The sequence below is a fragment of the Triturus cristatus genome, chromosome 1_1, assembly GCF_964204655.1.
Source record: "Triturus cristatus chromosome 1_1, aTriCri1.1, whole genome shotgun sequence".
Taxonomy (NCBI): Eukaryota; Metazoa; Chordata; class Amphibia; order Caudata; family Salamandridae; genus Triturus; species Triturus cristatus.
This window is the reverse complement of record NC_140579.1, coordinates 47,245,813-47,266,893: the sequence shown is the minus strand read 5'-3', so window position 1 is coordinate 47,266,893 and position 21,081 is coordinate 47,245,813. Positions and strand designations below refer to the sequence as shown.

At 42.6% G+C, this 21,081-nt stretch overlaps 1 protein-coding gene across 8 annotated transcripts in view; it reads right to left on the bottom strand.

The window, feature by feature from the left end:
• Positions 1-21,081, bottom strand: part of LOC146869330 (RNA helicase MOV-10-like) — a 614,726-nt gene that overhangs the window by 276,756 nt on the left and 316,889 nt on the right. For 7 of the 8 annotated variants that reach the window (XM_085650280.1, XM_085650264.1, XM_085650271.1 and 4 more), the window contains one exon: positions 834-1,010. The exons of the other annotated variant lie outside the window; for it this stretch is intronic. In XM_085650280.1, the coding sequence (XP_085506406.1) occupies positions 834-1,010 (177 nt within the window). The remainder of the gene's footprint in view (positions 1-833; positions 1,011-21,081) is intronic. 8 annotated transcript variants of the gene reach the window in all.

Here is a 21,081-nt window from a genome sequence, read left to right as displayed (position 1 = left end):
AGTTAGTGATGATGCTTTTTACATCCTCGCTAAGAAAGTGGATTTTGTATTCCAGCCTATTGAAGCTGCATCCACAACAGATAGGGTCACACTTACCTCACACTGCTACACTCCTTCTGTCGACTACTTTAAATGGTCGGTAAGGGATTCCCTCAAATCTTGTTAAGAAGCAACAAACTGAATAAATTGTGAAAGAACGAAACAAATTCATAGATCTGACAGTGAAAACGTCCCAATGACTCTTGCGGTTAGCCTTAAAACGCAATCAAACGCAAGAAAAAAAGGCAAGCTGCTGAGGATTTCATTGTGGAAATCTCAATTATAAAAATGAAAACACTACCACAGGCCCTCCCCTCTCAGGCCTCTGACACATCAGAGAAGAAAAGAGGGTGAACTGAATGATGCCAATGGTTTCAAGAAGTTTCCAACATCTCCCATCCAAAAGCACACGATGCAGAGGTGATAAGGGGTGCTTCCCCACTGTTAACAGACTGGTGACCTCTTTCTTACAAGAAAGTAGTGCTCATGAAACTATACCCTGCTAGTTTATAAACTGGAGACGATGTGATTGCGAGGCTTTCTTCAATCATTTGCAGCCCATTTGCAGCTGAGAAAGCATGCTTACATTGCCACCAACTGCTTTAGAGTAAATGTAACTACTGGACCCCATACCATGGAAGAACGCAAACATTTGTTTTTCAGTGCACCACTCTCCAGGTAAAACATGTAGCCCACATATAACGCACTTGAAAGGGCACTCAGCGCCATTTCGTTTTGCTGTAGCCCCACAACTCGAACATACAGCTGCCGGCCCTCTCCCATTCGGACCTTACCGCAGTTTTGTTCCAGGAGGTAAGATGCACTTCCCGTAGGACACGGAGGGAAAGAGGACATCTTTCAGGTGCTTCTGTACCGCGAGCTCCACTGCTCTATGCTGCACTCTGAGAGGCAGACGATTAAAGGTGAAGGTGACATCGAACTTCAAGTGGTCAACAAACGTGCCTAAGAGGCTGCAAAACACAAAAAGATTTAAAGCGATCAGCCTGCATGATCAAACTACCGACGTTCACGAGAAGACCACACATTCTGGACTGCACTCGCTAGTTTCCCCCTCACTACCACCTTCACAAACGAATAGGTTTTATTGCTTCTACAGGATACCCCTTCCAGTCCTAAACGGTATGAATTCTAGCCTAAGATCCAGTCACAGAAAGCAGTCTTGTTTGAGCAGGATGATCAGCAGAGTGAATGCAGTCATTTTTGAAGCTGGGTTTTGGTTGTTTTCTCATGGCCAGTGTTTGTAGCTGGAGATCTTAACCAATTTGGGCACGTGCCATTTGAAGGACTGATAGATGTACTTCCTGGATTGAGGAATGTGCAAGTGGAAGCAGACTATGGGGTCTTGTTGCAGTCCACAGTATGGGATGCGTTTTGTTATTTTAGTATATATTTGGTAGTTTATATCACACAGAAACGATCCAGGGTTGGCATCTCTCTTGACATAGTAGCAGCTGCACAAAGGAGTAGCTAACGCAATCAAATAAGCAGCTATCACATAAATCTAAAAATTAGATAAGTGGGAGGGTTAATGGAGAGACCCAAACTATAAAATAAGAATATAACTTCTGTAAATATTCAAATTGTTTTATGAAGAGAGGAGTGCTGTTCTGAACTAATTTAAAAAACTTTCATGTGTACAATGTTAACTATACAAGACTGTACATTTTCCGCATTCCCCCACATCGTTTCTGAAATTAATGCATACACTGGTCTAAATCACAACCCTCAACTATTTCAAATGAATCCAGTTTTTGTTACGTCAAATAACTAGACTGACTCATTGCTACACAATAAAAAAGATTATTATGCATTAAATGTAATAATGAGTGCACCTAGAAATTTACATACAAGTATGCATTATCTTTTTTTTTTTTTTAAAACAAATCTTTGAGTTTTTGGCTTATTTTGCATTACCCGGCCCCCCCACCCCCACCAGCCACCAGCTTACAGGCATTACAGTTTATTTGTATATATATACACATTTAACAGAAAAAAATAAGATATAGCCGCTTTTAATTTAGACATATTAGCAATTACAACTTTTTTTTTTTTTTGGGTTAGTCGATATCTTCTATCCATACTCTGAGTGGATCCCAGATAGCTAGGCCTTTCTTTTTCTTATTAAAGCCCTTACATCTGTATATGGCTATTTCAAAACTATAAGTTGCAAGTAAGCGTGCTCGCCATTGTTGAAATGAAGGTGGATGTAGATCTAACCAGGCCGACACTAAACAAATTCTAAATATTGCCATTGCAACAAATATTAATCCCCTTATTTGAGTTGATCGAGAATCCCCTTCTACCCACAAAACTATTTCTGCTGTTATTACAATATCGGTTTTGAGGATTTTAGAAAGAAATATAGAAATATCCCGTCTAATGGTATAAAGTTCCTTGCAAGTAGCAAACATATGTATTAAATCCACTTCGGGAAGTGCGCATCTTGAACATCTTGTCCCCTTGCCATTGCTCCATTTTGCTATATTTTTAGGAGTGTAGTATAACTGAAAAAAGGTCTTGTAAAATTGTGCTTGTAATTTGGTTGATATTAAGATTGGTTGCAAGAGGTTGAATGCAATTTGAATGCAGTTTTCGGAAATTTCTAATTTATCCTGCCATATCTGAATGTGTTTGTCGAGGTCATCAGGTAGATTAGTAATTAAATTATTGTAGATTTCACCAATTTTAATTGTATTATCCTTTATAATCATATCTATTATCTGTATTTTCTGAAAAGCTATATTACCACCCCCTTTTTTCAACATAAAGTCTCTTACTTGCAAATACTTGTAAAAGTCACGATGTTCTAGTGCAAATTTATTCTTTAGTGATTCAAATGTATTAAACCCAGTTTGATTGAAAAATACACCAAGTTTTGTGATTCCTGACATAACCCAGCGTTTCATACATGAATCTGAAAAAATTGCGGGGAGATTTTGATTGCAGTGGATAGTCGTGTAGTATGAAAATCTACCAATCCCCAGTATTTTGCGTACATTACCCCAGACGCAATAGATTCCTTTAAGGGTTTTAAACCGGACCTTTTTAAAATGACAGTCATAGGTCAAGCGCCAGAGATGATCTCCCGTTGCTGCCCCGAGAATAAGTTCTTGTGGGGTTGGAACCCTTCCTGCAGGATTTAAAGCGGGATTTGGAATTAGAAGCATTCTACTATCATTAAGTGTACTAGCCCACCAGTATGCTTTAGAATTGGGTAGGGCAAGTCCACCTCTATCTTTGGGTAAATTAATAAACTTCATGGCTCTACGCGATCTACTGTACCCCCAGATAAAACGAGAGAGGATACGATCCAGTTCTGTAAAGATATGTTGATCAAAAATTAAACCAATGCTTCTAAAAAAAAATATAAGAATTTAGGAAAAAATACCATTTTTATTAAATTGCTCCTGCCAAAAATTGTTAAATGTAAATTATGTAATCTCTTCAGTGATAAGTCCGTTTGTTTCAAAAGTGGATTCATATTTAACCTGACTAGATTGTTAAGATTAGAAGTGATATTTACCCCTAGGTAGGTCGCATTTTCAACAATCCTTTTATCAGCTCAGCTAATTTGATTATTAATGACAATTTGAGTTTTATGTTGGTTTAGTTTATAGCCTGAAACTTCACCAAAATGATTAGCCTCTGTTTCAATTAGTCTTATAGCATCACTAGGGTTGGTTATGGTTGGCAATATCATTGTAGGCTAATGTTTTGGTGTCTCCATTAGGGGTCCTCACTGGTATAATTGCTAGATTTGATTCTAACCTCCGAATGAAAGGATCTATGAAGATAGCAAAAAGCAATGGGGAGCAGGGACAACCCTGCCTCGTTCCTCTCGTCACTTTAAAGTTTTCGGATATATCCCCATTTATCACAACTGCTGCTTCTGGGTTAAGATTCATCATACGGGTTGCTTTGATGAAATTTTCCCCAATTCCACTCTTTGACCTGGCTGTCCATAGGTATTGCCAGGAGACCCTATCGCACGCTTTTTCGGCATCTAGTAATATCAGTGCCATAGGGTCTCCTGCCACCTCGGTCACGTCAGAGTGTGATGACTCTCTGTATGTGATCGATGGTAGATCTGCCGGGAACATATCCTTGTTGCCTGACCAATATAATTTTGTGTATGAGTGGGGCGATCCGACTGGCAAGTATTTTGGAATAGATTTTGGAATCGTTATTGATTAGGGTGATTGGACGATAAGCCCCTAACTCGGTTGGATCTTTGTTTTTCTTAGGAAATACAATTATTTTTGCTTGTGCCCAAGATCCTGGTGGTTGTCCACCATTAAAGACCTGGGTCATCAACATTATAAGTATCTCTTTTAGCTGTTTACTGAATCTGGCATAAAATTCAGAGGGAATTCCATCAAGCCCACTTGCTTTACCCGAGGGAAGACTGTTAATTGATAGTAATATTTCGATCCATTGCGGCGCCTCTGCCAAGCTATCTGTCTGTTTGGGAAAGCTGAGTCCATATAACCGTCTCCAAATAGTCATCAATTTGAGATTGGTTTTTATAAGTCTCTGTATAAAGTTCCGAATAATATCTTTTAAAACAATCTCCAATTTCTTTGGGATCTTGGGTGAGGCCTTTAATGGGGTCTTTAATTTCTTTAATTGTACTATCCGTATGTTCCTGTCTAGCTCGAATTGCAAGATGATGGCCAATACTTTCCCCGAGCTCATAGATTTTTTCTTTATTTTGGGTGGCTTTACTGATTGCTTTATTTGAGAACACATCTACAATTAGATTTTTTGTAATGGCAACGTCTCTAATTGCCTCTTCAATATTGATATTTCCCCGGATTGCCATTATGACCTCTTCCTCTTTTTTAGCTAATTCATTTTGTAGGTTTTTTAATTAAAATTTTTCCTCTTGATTGTTTTTAATTGAGAATCTCAGGGTTTCTCCTCTGATTCCCCCCTTAGGGGAATCCCAGACAATTTCCAGCGGTGCACTGCCAAGGTTATTTTCTAAAAATTCGGGGATCCAGTTCTCTAGAACCTTACAATATTCTTCATTCAGCAGAAGAGCCCTTTCGAACGTCCACCTATTGTGTTTAGATTCTATTTTACCAGTATCAAGACATATGGTTAGAGGGTTATGGTCGGACAATACCTTGGGTAGTCGATCTATGGAGCTATGTGTGGCTATATTGTGTGATGCAAATATATAGTCCAGCCTTGCGAACTTAAGATGTGGGTTTGAAAAAAAAGTGTATCCTGGATTGTTTGGGCACTTCAATTGCCAACAGTCGGATAACCCATGTGTGTTGCATAATTCTTCAAGGGCTCTGAAAACTTTCGGTTTTCGACCTTGATACTTAAGTTTATTGTGCCCCAGTGCCCAGTTTGAAGGAAGATTTAAGTTAAAATCACCACATACTATCAATGGTAGTGGCCAATGAACCAGTTCGTTGGATAAAAATTCTAAAAGACCTGGGTCATCGTCAACACACCCGTAGACCGAGCAGATAGTTAATTTCTTCCCCACACCATAATGGCATTCGGTGATTGCCCATTGACCAGATTTATCTGCAGCTGATTTACCGAATTGAAGACCCCGGCTACGAGCTAAAATTGCAACTCCCCGTGTTTTATTGCTCTGAGTTGTTGCCGTAATCACCTTATATCCGAGAGTTTTTAAGACTACAATTTGGGACCTTTCAACATGAGTTTCCTGGAGGCAGACAATGTCTGCCCCAATTGAGTTAAGACCAACAGCTGTTCTCTGTCTTTTATTTGGATCGTTTAGGCCACATATGTTAATAGTTAAAATTTTAATTTTACTCATTTTGAAGCTTTAGGAATACCAATTTTCCTAGCCTGATCGTTACGCCTGTAAGCCCTCCCCATCTCACTTCCCCCCCCAAGCCCCTTAAAACAAATTGAGACTGAATGTGTAAATATAGAAAGAAAATCTAGTGCCCCCTTCCCCGCCACCCATCCCCACCCCCCAATTCCCCTAAGAGAGGCTACCTGATTCAGGTTGAACCAGGTTGTGGGCATCATTGCAGTCAGAGGGCAGCAAGCGGCGGCTGACCTGACATATATCTTTATTTCCCATTTTCTTAACATCCCTGTGTGTTTTTTTTTTTTTTGTGCTCCCCTCCCTCTTTGCCATTTATGACTTGCTTGTTTTAACATTCCTGTTATATCTAACTAAATTCAGATTAGGTTATTTTTAGAGAATTACGGTTATTTTTTGGGTTTGTTTTTGTCTGAGATTGTGATTTCTCTTAAATACGCTTCAGCTTGAATCTCACTAGTAAAGCTTCTTGTATTGCCGTTAAAGATCATCTTTAACCGTGCAGGATTCTGTAAGTAAACAGTGGCGCCAATGCGTTCAAACGGGGTGAATAGTTGTCTCATCCTCCACCTTCTTTCGACAGTAGCATGGGCCCAATCTGGTCTGCAAAAGAACGCAAAGTCTTTAAATTCTCTTTTTTTTGTCGGTCGTGCGAGATCAAAAATAGTTTCACGTAGCACAAAATTGCCAAAGTTAACAAGGAACGCCCGGGGATATTGTGTTGATGTCTTGGTTCGCTTAGGGAGTATCAAGGGAAAGCGATGGGCCCGATGTATTTCCTTGTTAAAGTCCCACTTTTGTAGATGTGGAAATGATTCTTTCAGTAGTGTGATTATAAAACCCCTTGGATCATTTCCCTCAGCGTTCTCAGGAACCCCAAGAAAACGTAGGTTGTTTCGTCTGGCTCTATTTTCTTGATCTTCAACCTTCACCATTAAGTCTTTGATTATGCCATCCTGTTCTTTCCCAAGTGTTTGTAGATCACAGACATCTTTCTCCAAATTTTCCGTGCGTATTTCCACAGAGGCCATTCTGTCCGAAATCTCTAGACAGGTTTGTCCCACCTTTTGTATTGCTCCTTGAAGCTTCTGGATAGCTACGTGGTTTCTTATTATCATGTTTGACATCTTCATGAAAGTTCTTAATTGATTTGAGGATATCGCACAGGGAGAGTTCTGATTGATCTTGATTATCGTCACCTATCTCAATTTGCAGGTTTTTAGATATATTCGGTTTCCTCAAAGCCTTCCCCATGGGACTTAGGTTTACATCAGATTCTTGTGGTAAAATATTCCTGGGTTTATAGTTTGTTTGTTCGTTGTTACTCCCTTGATCCGTGGTGTCTTCAAACATTAGTCTATTTTGTCTCTTTTGCCTTTCCTTTTTTCTTTCCTGTTTCTTCTTTGTAGAGCTACCTCTTAAGGAGGTTTTCTGTTTCTTTGCATCGAGCTCTGATAATTCAGGGTCTGACATAATAGATTCGGAACTTGACTGTTCCAATTTCTGTTGCTCACTTGAGGTTGAGGCACCGGTTTCATAAATTTCAGAACCTGAACTTGAGTCAGGATCGGGTTCTTGTAGCACAGAGTGGGCTTTGTTCTGATCTTGGTCCCGAGCAGGGCATTGAAGATAGCTGGTGTCTTCCAAGCCTTGAGTGGCTTTACTGTTGGAACGGTCAGAGCGGAGACTTATGCCGATACTCGGTTTTTTTAACGTTGTGATGACCGCTGTTGTTGGTATTTCTATTCCTTGCGCACCTGTTTGTACAGGTGTGGTCTTATACAGTTCATTTGGTTCGTATGCTTCGTTTGATTCCGTTTGTGCAGTATTCAACGCTTCTCCCACACCTGGCAGACTCTCAGTACACACGCTAGTTAGGGGGTTAACTCCCTGTACCCCTAGCGTTGTGTTACTAGATTTCAAATCAGGTCCGGGTTGGCTGCATCCCTCTACAGGGCCGGAAGATATTTTGGCCACAGTGTTAAAGATGTTTGATATTCGAGGTTGGGTAGTGTCTGGTTGTCCGCTGCTTCTTGCAGCAATCTTTAGGTTTTTTATTGTTTGGAGCCGCTTCGATTTTTTCTCCATCAAATCAATTATATCTCTACATTCTTCATCATCACCGACCATATCCTTGTCCTTATCTTTTTCCTTATCTTTATCCTTGCCTTTCGATTTTGTTGTGACTTTGATTTTGGCCTTCTCCTTTTCCCTTTCTTTATCCTTTTCTTTCTCCTTCTCCTTATCTTTCTCCTTTTCTCTCCCCATCTTGACTTTCAGCCCTCTTGTTTCTGGGCGGGTATGACCGCTGTGAATCTCCTAAGTAAGCTGAGTAGGCTGGTCACCCGGGGCACCTTGACACCCCAATAAATCATTATCAATATTGGTGTCATTTTTCTGCTCTGGGTCAGCCCTCTGCTCCTGGTCCTGCTCCATGTTTCTAGGTGGGTTTGTATTTGAGTTAGTAATTACCGTCCTAAGCGTTGCTCCTCACTCTTGCTCTTGCTCTCCTTTATCCTCACTCTCACCTTCAAAGAAATTACCTGGTTGTCTGAATTTCTGCCACCTCCTCTTGCCGAGCAGCACTGTCCCGACAAACAGTGTGTGCCCTAGGAGGCAGGAAAAGTGAAAGACGAAACACCGCATCGACCAGCATCAGCCACCAATCACTTGAAGCGCTCACTGCGGGATTAGCGTTGCAGCGCAGGTCACCGTAGGATTACCGAAGACCGAACGTAGCAGAAGCTGACATGACCGCCAGAGCCGTCCCTGCCACGGACAGATCTGACGAACGAGCTGCGAAACAGGTCACAACCGCCAGGTTAGACTCCGGGGTTTTTTTTCCCCCACAGACACAGCTCTATCTTTATCGGTAACTCGAAGGAGATTGCATTCCGGTGCCTTCGCTGATCTCACTGATCTCGCCGGTGTTCGATGTTCAGTATTAAATATTAGATAACCATAGATAGCACATCTCTTGGGTTCACATTGCGATTATCGTAGGCTTGAACAGGTTCCAACGCTCAACGCTGTGTCTCCCTGTAATCGCTGTAATCGCTGAAATCACTGTAAATGCCCGCTGTCTGACTGGATGCATAACAGCTAATCCTTGTTAAGTATTTAGTCAGTTTGACGCAAAAGGCTCACTGGGGGTTCACGAAGATTCATGAGGGTTCATGAGCTCGTTCGGTTTTCAAACCATGCCGCCATCAACACACAGGAGAGTGGAGCTCTCAGGTCAGCCTGTGCCGGTTCGCGCTCCAATCACAATGACGCCATCTTGCCTCTGCGCTGTGCCCTGCGCCTCCAAGTATGCATTATCATTGTCAGAAATGGGGCTATTAATTTGGGAGGGTGGTACCCATACCAAATCAAACCCTTTGATTAAGTCAAAACACAGTTCTGGGGGAATCTCTGCTCAACCCCTGGAAATTATGGCACAAGTAGTAGGCAATTGCAAGACAAGTATGCAGTAAGTTCAAGCAGTACCAACCATTTTAAAGAAAAGAACACAATATCTCCAACTGATTAAGAAATGGAGGAAAAATGGAGTAAAAACATGAGCATATAAAATTAGTTCGGGGGAAAAAGAGGTATATTTTTAAATGTTTAAGTCAAATAGCACCAAGAAAAACTAAAGCACCAATCAAAAGTCACTGTTCTCTGTGGAGGTGCAATTTCAGGTCCTCTGCAATAGAGCAGAGGTTGAACACACCAAGTGGATTGCCCTGGTTTAATTTTTTTAACCTTCAAACCTATTTTTTATGAAAGTCAAAAATCCTCCAGTAGGGCAAGTTCCAAGGCGGTGGCCGGAGAGGGCCCCCACAAAGTTAGATATGTAGTTATTGAACTCCTGCTGAATCCGTTGGTTTTGGCACCAAAAGCTCTGAGTGTGACTAACCTGGGTTTTATGGCTTGCTTTAATATTTTGGTTGCTTAACATGTCAAATTGATTTGCCTCCTCACTACACTTAAAAATGTAAGCCAAATCTTATAACCAACAAACTCCAATGGGTTGCGAACCAAGACAAGTAGGATGACTGTTAGAAATGGGATCTCTGGTTGGCTAAGGCGTGCGCCAAATCCAGGCAGAGACCACCACTCTAGTCAGGGCAAGGGAGTTACACGCCAAAGATAACCCCTGCTCACCCCCTCGGTAGCTTGGCACGAGCAGTCAGGCTTATCCCGGTGGCCATGTGTAAAGCATTTGCGCAGGCACACAGCAACAACATCCCAGGCACACTACAAAAGGAACTCCACACAAGGTTATATCAAAAATAGCCTTTGTATTCTCAAAACACATTAGAATAGTAAACACATAATATACATGGTGCCATATGGCACTAGGTCATATCTACAAGGGAATTATTTACTCCTGACAGGGCCAACTGGACCACTGTCAGTACCATCACAAAGTGAACTTAGTAAATGTAGAACTTATCATAAACATAGAACACAACCAGTAACTACTGGTAATCACTGTACTTAGCATCGGCCTGTAACAAACTACATTATGCACAGCATCACATCAGGCGCAAATTACATTCTGCGCCAACCTCACCAGCATAAACACATTATGCAATTCCCTCAAGTCTAAATGCATTAGACAATAACCTCCTAAGTAGAACTACATTAGGGGCATAACTCACACAGTGGAACATAATCTCACTAGCATAAACCATGATATGCAAAACAACCTCAGAATCATAAAACACATTTAGAGGTAGAACACAGGATGCGTAAATCATTCTACATGAATCACATTTCCTAGCACCCAAAATCACTGTAGGGCCTGGCGCCCTATAAACCTAACAATCCCCCTGGCCAACTGGCCATCCCAAAGGGGCTCAAATGCCCTGTGTCCAGAATGTCAGGGCGCGCTGCCTAGCAGCAGGAGTCAGGGGTGCGCAATTGCGCAAACCTAAACGTTGCAGTTGGCACTAAGTGCTGCACAGCTGTGGAAGGATGGGGCAAAGGAGTGCATCTCACTCCGAACTACCAACATGCCCCTGAAGAAAAGAAAGACCTAAACGTTGCAGCTGCCCACTACTTGCTGGGCAGCTGGGAATAGCAAAATGAGGCTGGGCTCTCAATGGCCCTTAAAACAAATGTGCCCCCTTCGTTGGAGCCACATGGGGCTCTGAAGCAAATACAAAGCCTTGGAGCCTCACGGGTCTCTGTAAACAGCTATGTCCTCTTTGTTGGAGCCATCTGGCTCTGAGATTCCGGGGGCAATCGTTGGAGCCACATAGGCTCTGAAAAGTAAAACATGGCCCTGTTGGAGCAACCACTGGCCCCTGAAACAAATTATGCCCCACGTGACAGCTGCCCTCTAGCCATCGGGGCAGCAGGAAACAAAGAATACGGGCACGGCACCTCGGTGCCCTCTGGCCCCTACGGGGCTTGCAAATAACTTGCCCCAAGTTGGAGCGCGCTGGCTCCTAAAACAAAACATGCCCCACAAAGGAACTGAACTGCTCCTTCAACGGTGGAGCGGCCTGCTGCCAGATGGGGCCGCTCGCCAATTGAGCACTCACCGGGACTTTGGGTGGGGACTCTGCTCCTCTCCCGGTTGTTCTGCGGCGGCCCGCGGGACTCCCTCTTCACTCCGGGAGTCCCGCCTGGAGTATACCGGGGTAGCGGCATTCCTCTCTTCACCCGGGCCCCCTCCTGGGACCCGGGACTCGTCACCAGTACTTGGAGAGGCGGGGTAGGCTCCCGTCCTCCCCCAGCACGCAGCACAGCTACCGGCCGCACTCTTCTTCTCAGCAATTCCACGACAGGCATGATGCTGCCTGACTTCTGGCCCAGGCCAGCGGCGGTGATCCTTCACTCTGTAAAGTGTGGGGTGGGCACCCGCTTTTAGATAAAATCAATTTGCGGCATATACAGCGGGGTGGGCACCCGCTTTCCATTAATTACAGCGTGCGGCCATAACACGGCCACCATTAACAAGAACGCGGGGTGGGCACCCGCTCCAACAGCATCACTGGGGGAATCCCTCACACTGGGATTCCCTTGAAAAAGGGGCGGCAGCACAGCGCTGCGCAGCCCACACTCCTGGCAGAGGTTCAGCAAAAGGGAACTAAAGCGCTCCCAGGCGCTAGATGAGGCAAAAGTCCAGGAGTAAAGAGAGTAAGTCCTTAGAGAGGAAGGGGCATAGCTGGGCCCAGGGGCCAGCACACAGGGCCCTCCAGCAGGGAGGCAGCCCCCATGGCGGTCCCTCCTGGGCCCCAGCAGCAGCAAGCTCCCTCCGTCAGGAACAGAACAGGAACACTGAACCTTTACATGGGGTCACAGCCCCTATATTTATACTATTAAATCCTTTGTGTAACAGCACAGGGCTGGGGGGATACCAGTCAGAACTGGTACAGGGGATTTTTGGAGCACTTTGTTTTGCTCAGCTCCTCTCCTTTTCACAGGACAGGCCATGGACATCAGACGCACCACAGGAGGTGGAGCCAGCATTGTGGAGGGAAGGCACAGCCCTATTCAGGTCCCAGGCGCAACTCCTCCCTCCCATCTACATGCAGATCTTTCCATTCACCACCGGGCAGACTCATCCTGGCTCCTGGAATTCCCCAGCCCTCTCAGCTCCTGTCAATCACAAGCCAGATATGCAATTCATATCATGCAGGGAGACACACAGTATGTGTGTCAGAACCAGAGGGTTACCCCTAATTATTATTCCTAAATCAGGGTAAGGCTAAATTCAATTGGAAAGAACATAGATTTAGGAATATAGATTAAATAAGCAGTGTAAATTGAAGAACAGCGTAACTCTTGAATACAAAACTAAATAGTGCTAAAGTGCTTTTTATGCATTATTTTTATTTATGTTTTTATAGATTTGTAGCAAAAATATATGTATATCACCTTATTTACAAATACATGTTTTAAATTTCATTTTCAATTGTAAATCAATTATGGATAGTTTAACATGTTTTTCACAAATATTTAACAAAATTTACAAAAATTCCATTCTGTGTGACATAAATACAGAAATAATAAACATGGTACACCGATATCTAAGCAATGATGTGCAGAGGATGAAGTATAAATATGGCCTTAGGATGCTTCCACAATCCTACGCGCGTTTCGGCATGTGCCTTCATCAGGGGGCCATACATAGGTTGTCACTGGAATCTGAGTAAGAACATGTATAAAAAATAATATCAAGAGTATGCTGTACAATGATGTGACCTAATACAGACCATAATTGACTATCGTGATTTCTATGGTCAGACAATTTACAACACTAGTCTATCACATCTCATTTGACATATTTGTGTTTGAAAATTGACTTTTCACCTTACTTAATCCCTTCACCAAGAAAGTGACTTTTTTGCATTCTCGGAAAATAGCTTAATTATGAAACGATTCTACGAACTACAATATTCACTGTAAGAAGGGAAAGGAAGAAAGAAAAAGGGGGGGGGGGCCAAGAGAAACTGGAAAATCTAAAATGATTGAGCTGCTGGAAACCAAATTGTATGTGTATGGCGTGAATTTTGATAGCGGATAAGACGTGCTGACCTAGGTGTTAGTTAACTTCAAAGTGATTTGCTAGGGGAACTATGATGGAGAAGATCTTTACCTAATTACTCTATTGGGACTACAACTCTTTCGATAAAATGGAGACGACTACAGACGGATGTGCTAAAACGAACCTGCAGATCTGTATTGCAGCTGCATTTTGTTATATATAGCATGACTCACATTATATTAGGTGGATCCGCTTTGTGCTGGGTGTTACTTGTCCGTAATTGGGGTCCAATGGAATCTGATATTGTAAACAATAGAAAATAAGCTGTAAATTTATGTCAAGTTGTTCAGAAAATGGTGGCGAATAGCAACTAGGACTGGCTAATGTCAGAACGCTTACTTTAAAATGTGTTTACAGGTTCTCCCTGGTGTTCGTGACAAAGAAAAACAGGATTGATTGCTCTTGTATCGTAAGCGTATTCGGTTGACGGTGTAGACTATCGGCTAATTTGGGCTTAAGCTAGTTGTCTGAAAAAAGTAGAGAATAGAACAATTGCAGTGGAAACCAATCATGTTTCAACTGGATCAGTCCAATTATGAATGCGATGATTATCTTACTTACATCTATAGAGAAAATAGGCGTTCCACTTAATCATGTATTCTTATGACCTCCGATCTTTGACTTGTGTCCTATCAAGGAAGAACTAAAAGATGGAAGCAGAGTATGTGTGTTAATAATGGTCTCTATCAAGTTTACTCTGTGATGGTAAGACTCGTGACTGAATGAACGCGTACTTACTAAGTGTCCGAGGTGGTGTGTTTTCTACAGTGACGACTTGATTATGCTGGATATATCCTTAACGGAGCCCCGCCGTTCCTATGGTTAACTGGCGTGCGGTTCCTTGAAAGTCTAAAAAAGGAGGGAACAAGTATGAAAATACCTATTGTGAAGGAAACTAGTTAATCGTAATATAACTAGTACACGAGTATGGGCGTACTTACTCTGTGTCTTAAAGGTAGTTCATTCCAGCATAACCTCTCGGGCCGGCAAGGCGTCCCCGCGACGGCGTCTTTTTTCCCTCGTGTTTACGATCGGTTGAGGTTAGGGATCATGGCTACTACTTTTTGTATGCTTAATGTGTGTTTTGATTGGGCAGTCGTTTGATTGAAAATAAAATTAAGAATAATAAAAAGAGGACTGGCAATAACATGGCTTGTTGAAGACTGTGGCAATGGCGGCCATCTTAGAGTGGAGCTCAAGACCCAAAACTATTGGGTGAAGTGATCAAACACATTGAAGGTGGAATCCATAGTATAGAGTATTACATACTATGGGTGTTGATTTATTTAATGGCTTGTTCCCAAGGTATTTCACTGTTCATACCTTTGAGATAAGTATTCAAATGGAAAATCCAAAACACTTCTCTTTTTTTGCGTATATTTGTACCTATATTTGTGGGATGATTTCTAATTTTTTCTAGAATGATCCACTTTATTTGATCAGGTGTATGATTGAATTCCACATAGTGACGCACCATAGAGGCTTGAATTTTCTTGGTCCGTATTGCTGACCTGTGTTCAGTTAGTCTAGTAGATAGCATGCGAGCTGTCTCGAGAAGAGACAAGGAATTCTTGTGACAAGACCCTCGCACAGGCAGGCTGTGGAGTAAATGTGTGTGTCAGAACCAGAGGGTTACCCCTAATTATTATTCCTAAATCAGGGTAAGGCTAAATTCAATTGGAAAGAACATAGATTTAGGAATATAGATTAAATAAGCAGTGTAAATTGAAGAACAGCGTAACTCTTGAATACAAAACTAAATAGTGCTAAAGTGCTTTTTATGCATTATTTTTATTTATGTTTTTATAGATTTGTAGCAAAAATATATGTATATCACCTTATTTACAAATACATGTTTTAAATTTCATTTTCAATTGTAAATCAATTAAGGATAGTTTAACATGTTTTTCACAAATATTTAACAAAATTTACAAAATTTGAGAGATTTCGACATAAGAGCGGATGAAATGAAACAAAAATTTCTAACAAGAGGCTACCCCAAACGCCTAATACGAGACTCCTACAAGAGAGCAAGATTCTATGACCGGCAACACCTGTTAACATCACGCCAAAAAGTTCCCAATTCTAGATTAGTATTTATATCTAGACATTCCACGATGAATGCCAAAGTACACCATGTCATCAATTCGAATTGGCATATCCTAAATGCTACTAAGTCAAGAGGTCAAATTTTACCAAAACCTCTGTACGCATACAGAAAAAATAAAAACCTCAAAGATTTGGTAGTGAGATCGCGGTTGACAACAACACCTATAGATGTCCAAACACAAATGTGCAGTACAGGTCTCACCAGATTGACAGGCAACTTTAAATGCATGTCCTGTACAGCATGCGATTCAGCAATAGAAACCAAAGAATTCACCTTTAATAACAGAAATATCACATTGACAAATTTTACTAATTGCAAGACCACCAACGTCGTATATCTGTTAATATGCCCTTGCAACCAAGGCTATGTTGGAGAGACAGCTCGCATGCTATCTACTAGACTAACTGAACACAGGTCAGCAATACGGACCAAGAAAATTCAAGCCCCTATGGTGCGTCACTATGTGGAATTCAATCATACACCTGATCAAATAAAGTGGATCATTCTAGAAAAAATCAGAAATCATCCCACAAATATAGGTACAAATATACGCAAAAAAAGAGAAGTGTTTTGGATTTTCCATTTGAATACTTATCTCAAAGGTATGAACAGTGAAATACCTTGGGAACAAGCCATTAAATAAATCAACACCCATAGTATGTAATACTCTATACTATGGATTCCACCTTCAATGTGTTTGATCACTTCACCCAATAGTTTTGGGTCTTGAGCTCCACTCTAAGATGGCCGCCATTGCCACAGTCTTCAACAAGCCATGTTATTGCCAGTCCTCTTTTTATTATTCTTAATTTTATTTTCAATCAAACGACTGCCCAATCAAAACACACATTAAGCATACAAAAAGTAGTAGCCATGATCCCGAACCTCAACCGATCGTAAACACGAGGGAAAAAAGACGCCGTCGCGGGGACGCCTTGCCGGCCCGAGAGGTTATGCTGGAATGAACTACCTTTAAGACACAGAGTAAGTACGCCCATACTCGTGTACTAGTTATATTACGATTAACTAGTTTCCTTCACAATAGGTATTTTCATACTTGTTCCCTCCTTTTTTAGACTTTCAAGGAACCGCACGCCAGTTAACCATAGGAACGGCGGGGCTCCGTTAAGGATATATCCAGCATAATCAAGTCGTCACTGTAGAAAACACACCACCTCGGACACTTAGTAAGTACGCGTTCATTCAGTCACGAGTCTTACCATCACAGAGTAAACTTGATAGAGACCATTATTAACACACATACTCTGTTTCCATCTTTTAGTTTTTCCTTGGTAGGACACGAGTCAAAGATCGGAGGTCACCACCTCGGACGCTTAGTAAGTACGCGTTCGTTCAATCACGAGTCTTACCATCACAGAGTAAACTTGATAGAGAACATTATTAACACACATACTCTGCTTCCATCTTTTAGTTCTTCCTTGATAGGACACAAGTCAAAGATCGGAGGTCATAAGAATACATGATTAAGTGGAACGCCTATTTTCTCTATAGATGTAAGTAAGATAATCATCGCATTCATAATTGGACTGATCCAGTTGAAACATGATTGGTTTCCACTGCAATTGTTCTATTCTCTACTTTTTTCAGACAACTAGCTTAAGCCCAAATTAGCCGATAGTCTACACCGTCAACCGAATACGCTTACGATACAAGAGCAATAATATCCTGTTTTTCTTTGTCACGAACACCAGGGAGAACCTGTAAACACATTTTAAAGTAAGCGTTCTGACATTAGCCAGTCCTAGTTGCTATTCGCCACCATTTTCTGAACAACTTGACATAAATTTACAGCTTATTTTCTATTGTTTACAATATCAGATTCCATTGGACCCCAATTACGGACAAGTAACACCCAGCACAAAGCGGATCCACCTAATATAATGTGAGTCATGCTATATATAACAAAATGCAGCTGCAATACAGATCTGCAGGTTCGTTTTAGCACATCCGTCTGTAGTCGTCTCCATTTTATCGAAAGAGTTGTAGTCCCAATAGAGTAATTAGGTAAAGATCTTCTCCATCATAGTTCCCCTAGCAAATCACTTTGAAGTTAACTAACACCTAGGTCAGCACGTCTTATCCGCTATCAAAATTCACGCCATACACATACAATTTGGTTTCCAGCAGCTCAATCATTTTAGATTTTCCAGTTTCTCTTGGCCCACCCCCCCCTTTTTCTTTCTTCCTTTCCCTTCTTACAGTGAATATTGTAGTTCGTAGAATCGTTTCATAATTAAGCTATTTTCCGAGAATGCAAAAAAGTCACTTTCTTGGTGAAGGGATTAAGTAAGGTGAAAAGTCAATTTTCAAACACAAATATGTCAAATGAGATGTGATAGACTAGTGTTGTAAATTGTCTGACCATAGAAATCACGATAGTCAATTATGGTCTGCATTAGGTCACATCATTGTACAGCATACTCTTGATATTTTTTATACATGTTCTTACTCAGATTCCAGTGACAACCTATGTATGGCCCCCTGATGAAGGCACATGCCGAAACGCGCGTAGGATTGTGGAAGCATCCTAAGGCCATATTTATACTTCATCCTCTGCACATCATTGCTTAGATATCGGTGTACCATGTTTATTATTTCTGTATTTATGTCACACAGAATGGAATTTTTGTAAATTTTGTTAAATATTTGTGAAAAACATGTTAAACTATCCATAATTGATTTACAATTGAAAATGAAATTTAAAACATGTATTTGTAAATAAGGTGATATACACATATTTTTGCTACAAATCTATAAAAACATAAATAAAAATAATGCATAAAAAGCACTTTAGCACTATTTAGTTTTGTATTCAAGAGTTACGCTGTTCTTCAATTTACACTGCTTATTTAATCTATATTCCTAAATCTATGTTCTTTCCAATGGGAGACACACAGTACACAGAAATGCCAACTTCTAGAAGTGGCACTTCTCATCCAGTCACCATAAATCTGCGCACACTATTGCTGCTGGTTGGCTTGCAGCACTGGTTGTGCCACCCACAGAAGCGGCCTAGTAAAATGTGTCTAGGGTCTGCCACTGCAGAACCTGCGTGCAGTCTGGTACTGTCGCGCTGACTGCGCAAGTGCACCAACTTGCCAGTCCCTAAACCTTCCCTTAACTACATATTAGTCACCCCTCTGGTAGGCCCAAGGGCAGGGTGCATTGTAGGCATAAGGTAGGACATGCCCTGATGTGTGTGGCATGTCTTAATAGTGAATTACAGCCATTTTCGTTTTTCACTATTGAAGGCTACCTGCTCTCCATAGGCCAGAATGGGCTGCTGGAATTACTACACGCTGTAATCCCAGTGGACTCAGAGCATGGTAGAAAGTCAAGTTTAGTATGTCTGAACTCAGAATAATAAAATACTTCTTTTAGTAAAGTTTATTTTAATATCCTGTGTTTGTAAATACTACTTTTAGAAAGTTAGTATTTACTGACCTGGCCATTTCAGTCCGCCTCTGCTGTGTGTGTGTGTTCTGCCTAGCAACAGAAAGGAGCAGGGCTGGGGAATTCCAGGAGACAGGCTGGCTGCCAGGTGGTGGGTAGAGAAATTACACCAGGATGGGTGGGAGGAGTACACCTTTGACTCTGAATAGACCTGTGCTCTGTCACCACAATGCCGGCTCTGCCTCCTGTGGAGCGGCTGATGTCTCTGCCCTGCTGCTGAAAGGAAAGAGTCACCACAACAAAGTGCTCCAGAACTGGACTGAGCCAGGCCCAGGCCCCCTGGCGACAAAGAACAAAAGAATTGTGCTATAAAAGAAGGAGCCCTGCTCCTAAGAAATCAGATCCTGTTTGCGCCAAGACGAACCTCTGCCTGAAGGAGAAGGACCTGGAGAAGCTGAAGGAGGAATACTGTCTCTCTGCCTGAGAGACTGGCCTGCAGTGGGTGCCTGTCTGCTGGAAGGAGAGGAAAAGACTAAAGGAAAAGACTATGATTCAACTTGTGCTTTTAAACAATCTCCAAGGGCTTGCTTGTGAACTTGCCCCCTGGCCTGCGCCCCAGGAACAGTGGGCGCTACCTTCCCCAAGGAGAAGAGAAACTGCTGGAGACAATCCTTGAACGCTGACCCCAGAGAACCTGTGCGTCCCCCTCTCTCTGAGCACCGCGACTTCTGCCACCGGGGCTGCTGTGAGCACAGTAAAGGCCTGCCTGGCCCGAGCACAGCAAGCAACTGCCCCCCGAGCCGTAGCTCGCAAAGTAAAGAAGAACCTGACCAGGCTCCAAGCGCCGAGCCTCTGCGACCCCTGGAAGTGGAGAGCATTGTAAGGACCTGTGATGCCCTGTTTACCCCCTGAGCGAAGCTGCCAGCGCGACGCGCTGAAGATTGCCCCCGAGTTGCCCCTCCTTCTCCTGCCTGTGATCGTGTGGCCGAGACCGTCCTGGAGCACCCCACGAGGCACCGCCGCCCACTGCCAAAGAGGGACGACAACGCGACGTGGGACGCTCCTGCAGGGACCCCTGAAGCTGCTGTGATCATCTTTGGGCAAAAAATAAGGGACTGTGTGCGAGCGCGCTAAAGTATGACCCGTCTGCTGCTCGGGCCGTACTAGCGCTGTAGACCCGCTACGCGACTAATGCGTGAAGTGTGAGCTTTTGTAGGGTCGAAATCAGCTGTTCGAGGCGTCCCAACGAAGGTACGGTTCGTCCAGCATTAGATACATTGACGGCGCTCACGCGGGAAGCGTGAGCTTTGGCAAGACGCGTACCGGACGTGTACGACGCGTACCAACGAAGGTACGGTCCGTACGGTTCACGTCCCGAGTACGCGTGCTCACGCGAGAAGCGTGAGAAACGGCAAGTGACGTCCAAAACCTTGTACGAAGCATACGCAAGGCGCTACGAAGCGCACAGACACCCTAAGGAAGCTATTTTAAGTACAATTTTGCCATTTTGAGAACTGTGGACTGCCTGAAAGCATTTGAAAGTAACTGGAACATTTATACAAGAGAGCTGTATTTTGACAACCTGCCTACAGAAATCTTTTATATAAAGAACTTTATTTTGATATAAATCCAGCCTTGTGTCTTTGTGTGGTGGGGTGGTGATTATCGTGTGAGATATCTTGAACGCTTAACCTAATGCCCTCTGGAAATCTAGCCTGACTGCTCGCGCCACGTTACCTAGAGGGTGAGCAGGAGTTATTTTTAAAGAGGTAATCCTATGCCCTGACTTAGAGGAAAGGGTCCCTGCTTGTCGCAAGTGCATACCTGCGCCAACCAGAGACCCCGGATTCTAACATCCCCCATGCATTCCTATGGAAAGGCAGGCCCGACTCACCACACATACACAGAGAGCGCACGCACTTTACACTGGACCCCAGTGCTAAAGTGCTCTAAGGCCTAAAATCACCAACACCAGGTTACAGAAAAAGGCTAGGAGAACGCGAAAAGTTTCGGGGTGAACCTGCCAAAAGGGCCAAGTCCAACAATGACAAAGACAGATCAACAGAACCAGGAATGTTTCAGAGAGGAAAAAAAGCCATTTTGGAGAATTCAACGCCAAAGTGCAGAATTGAG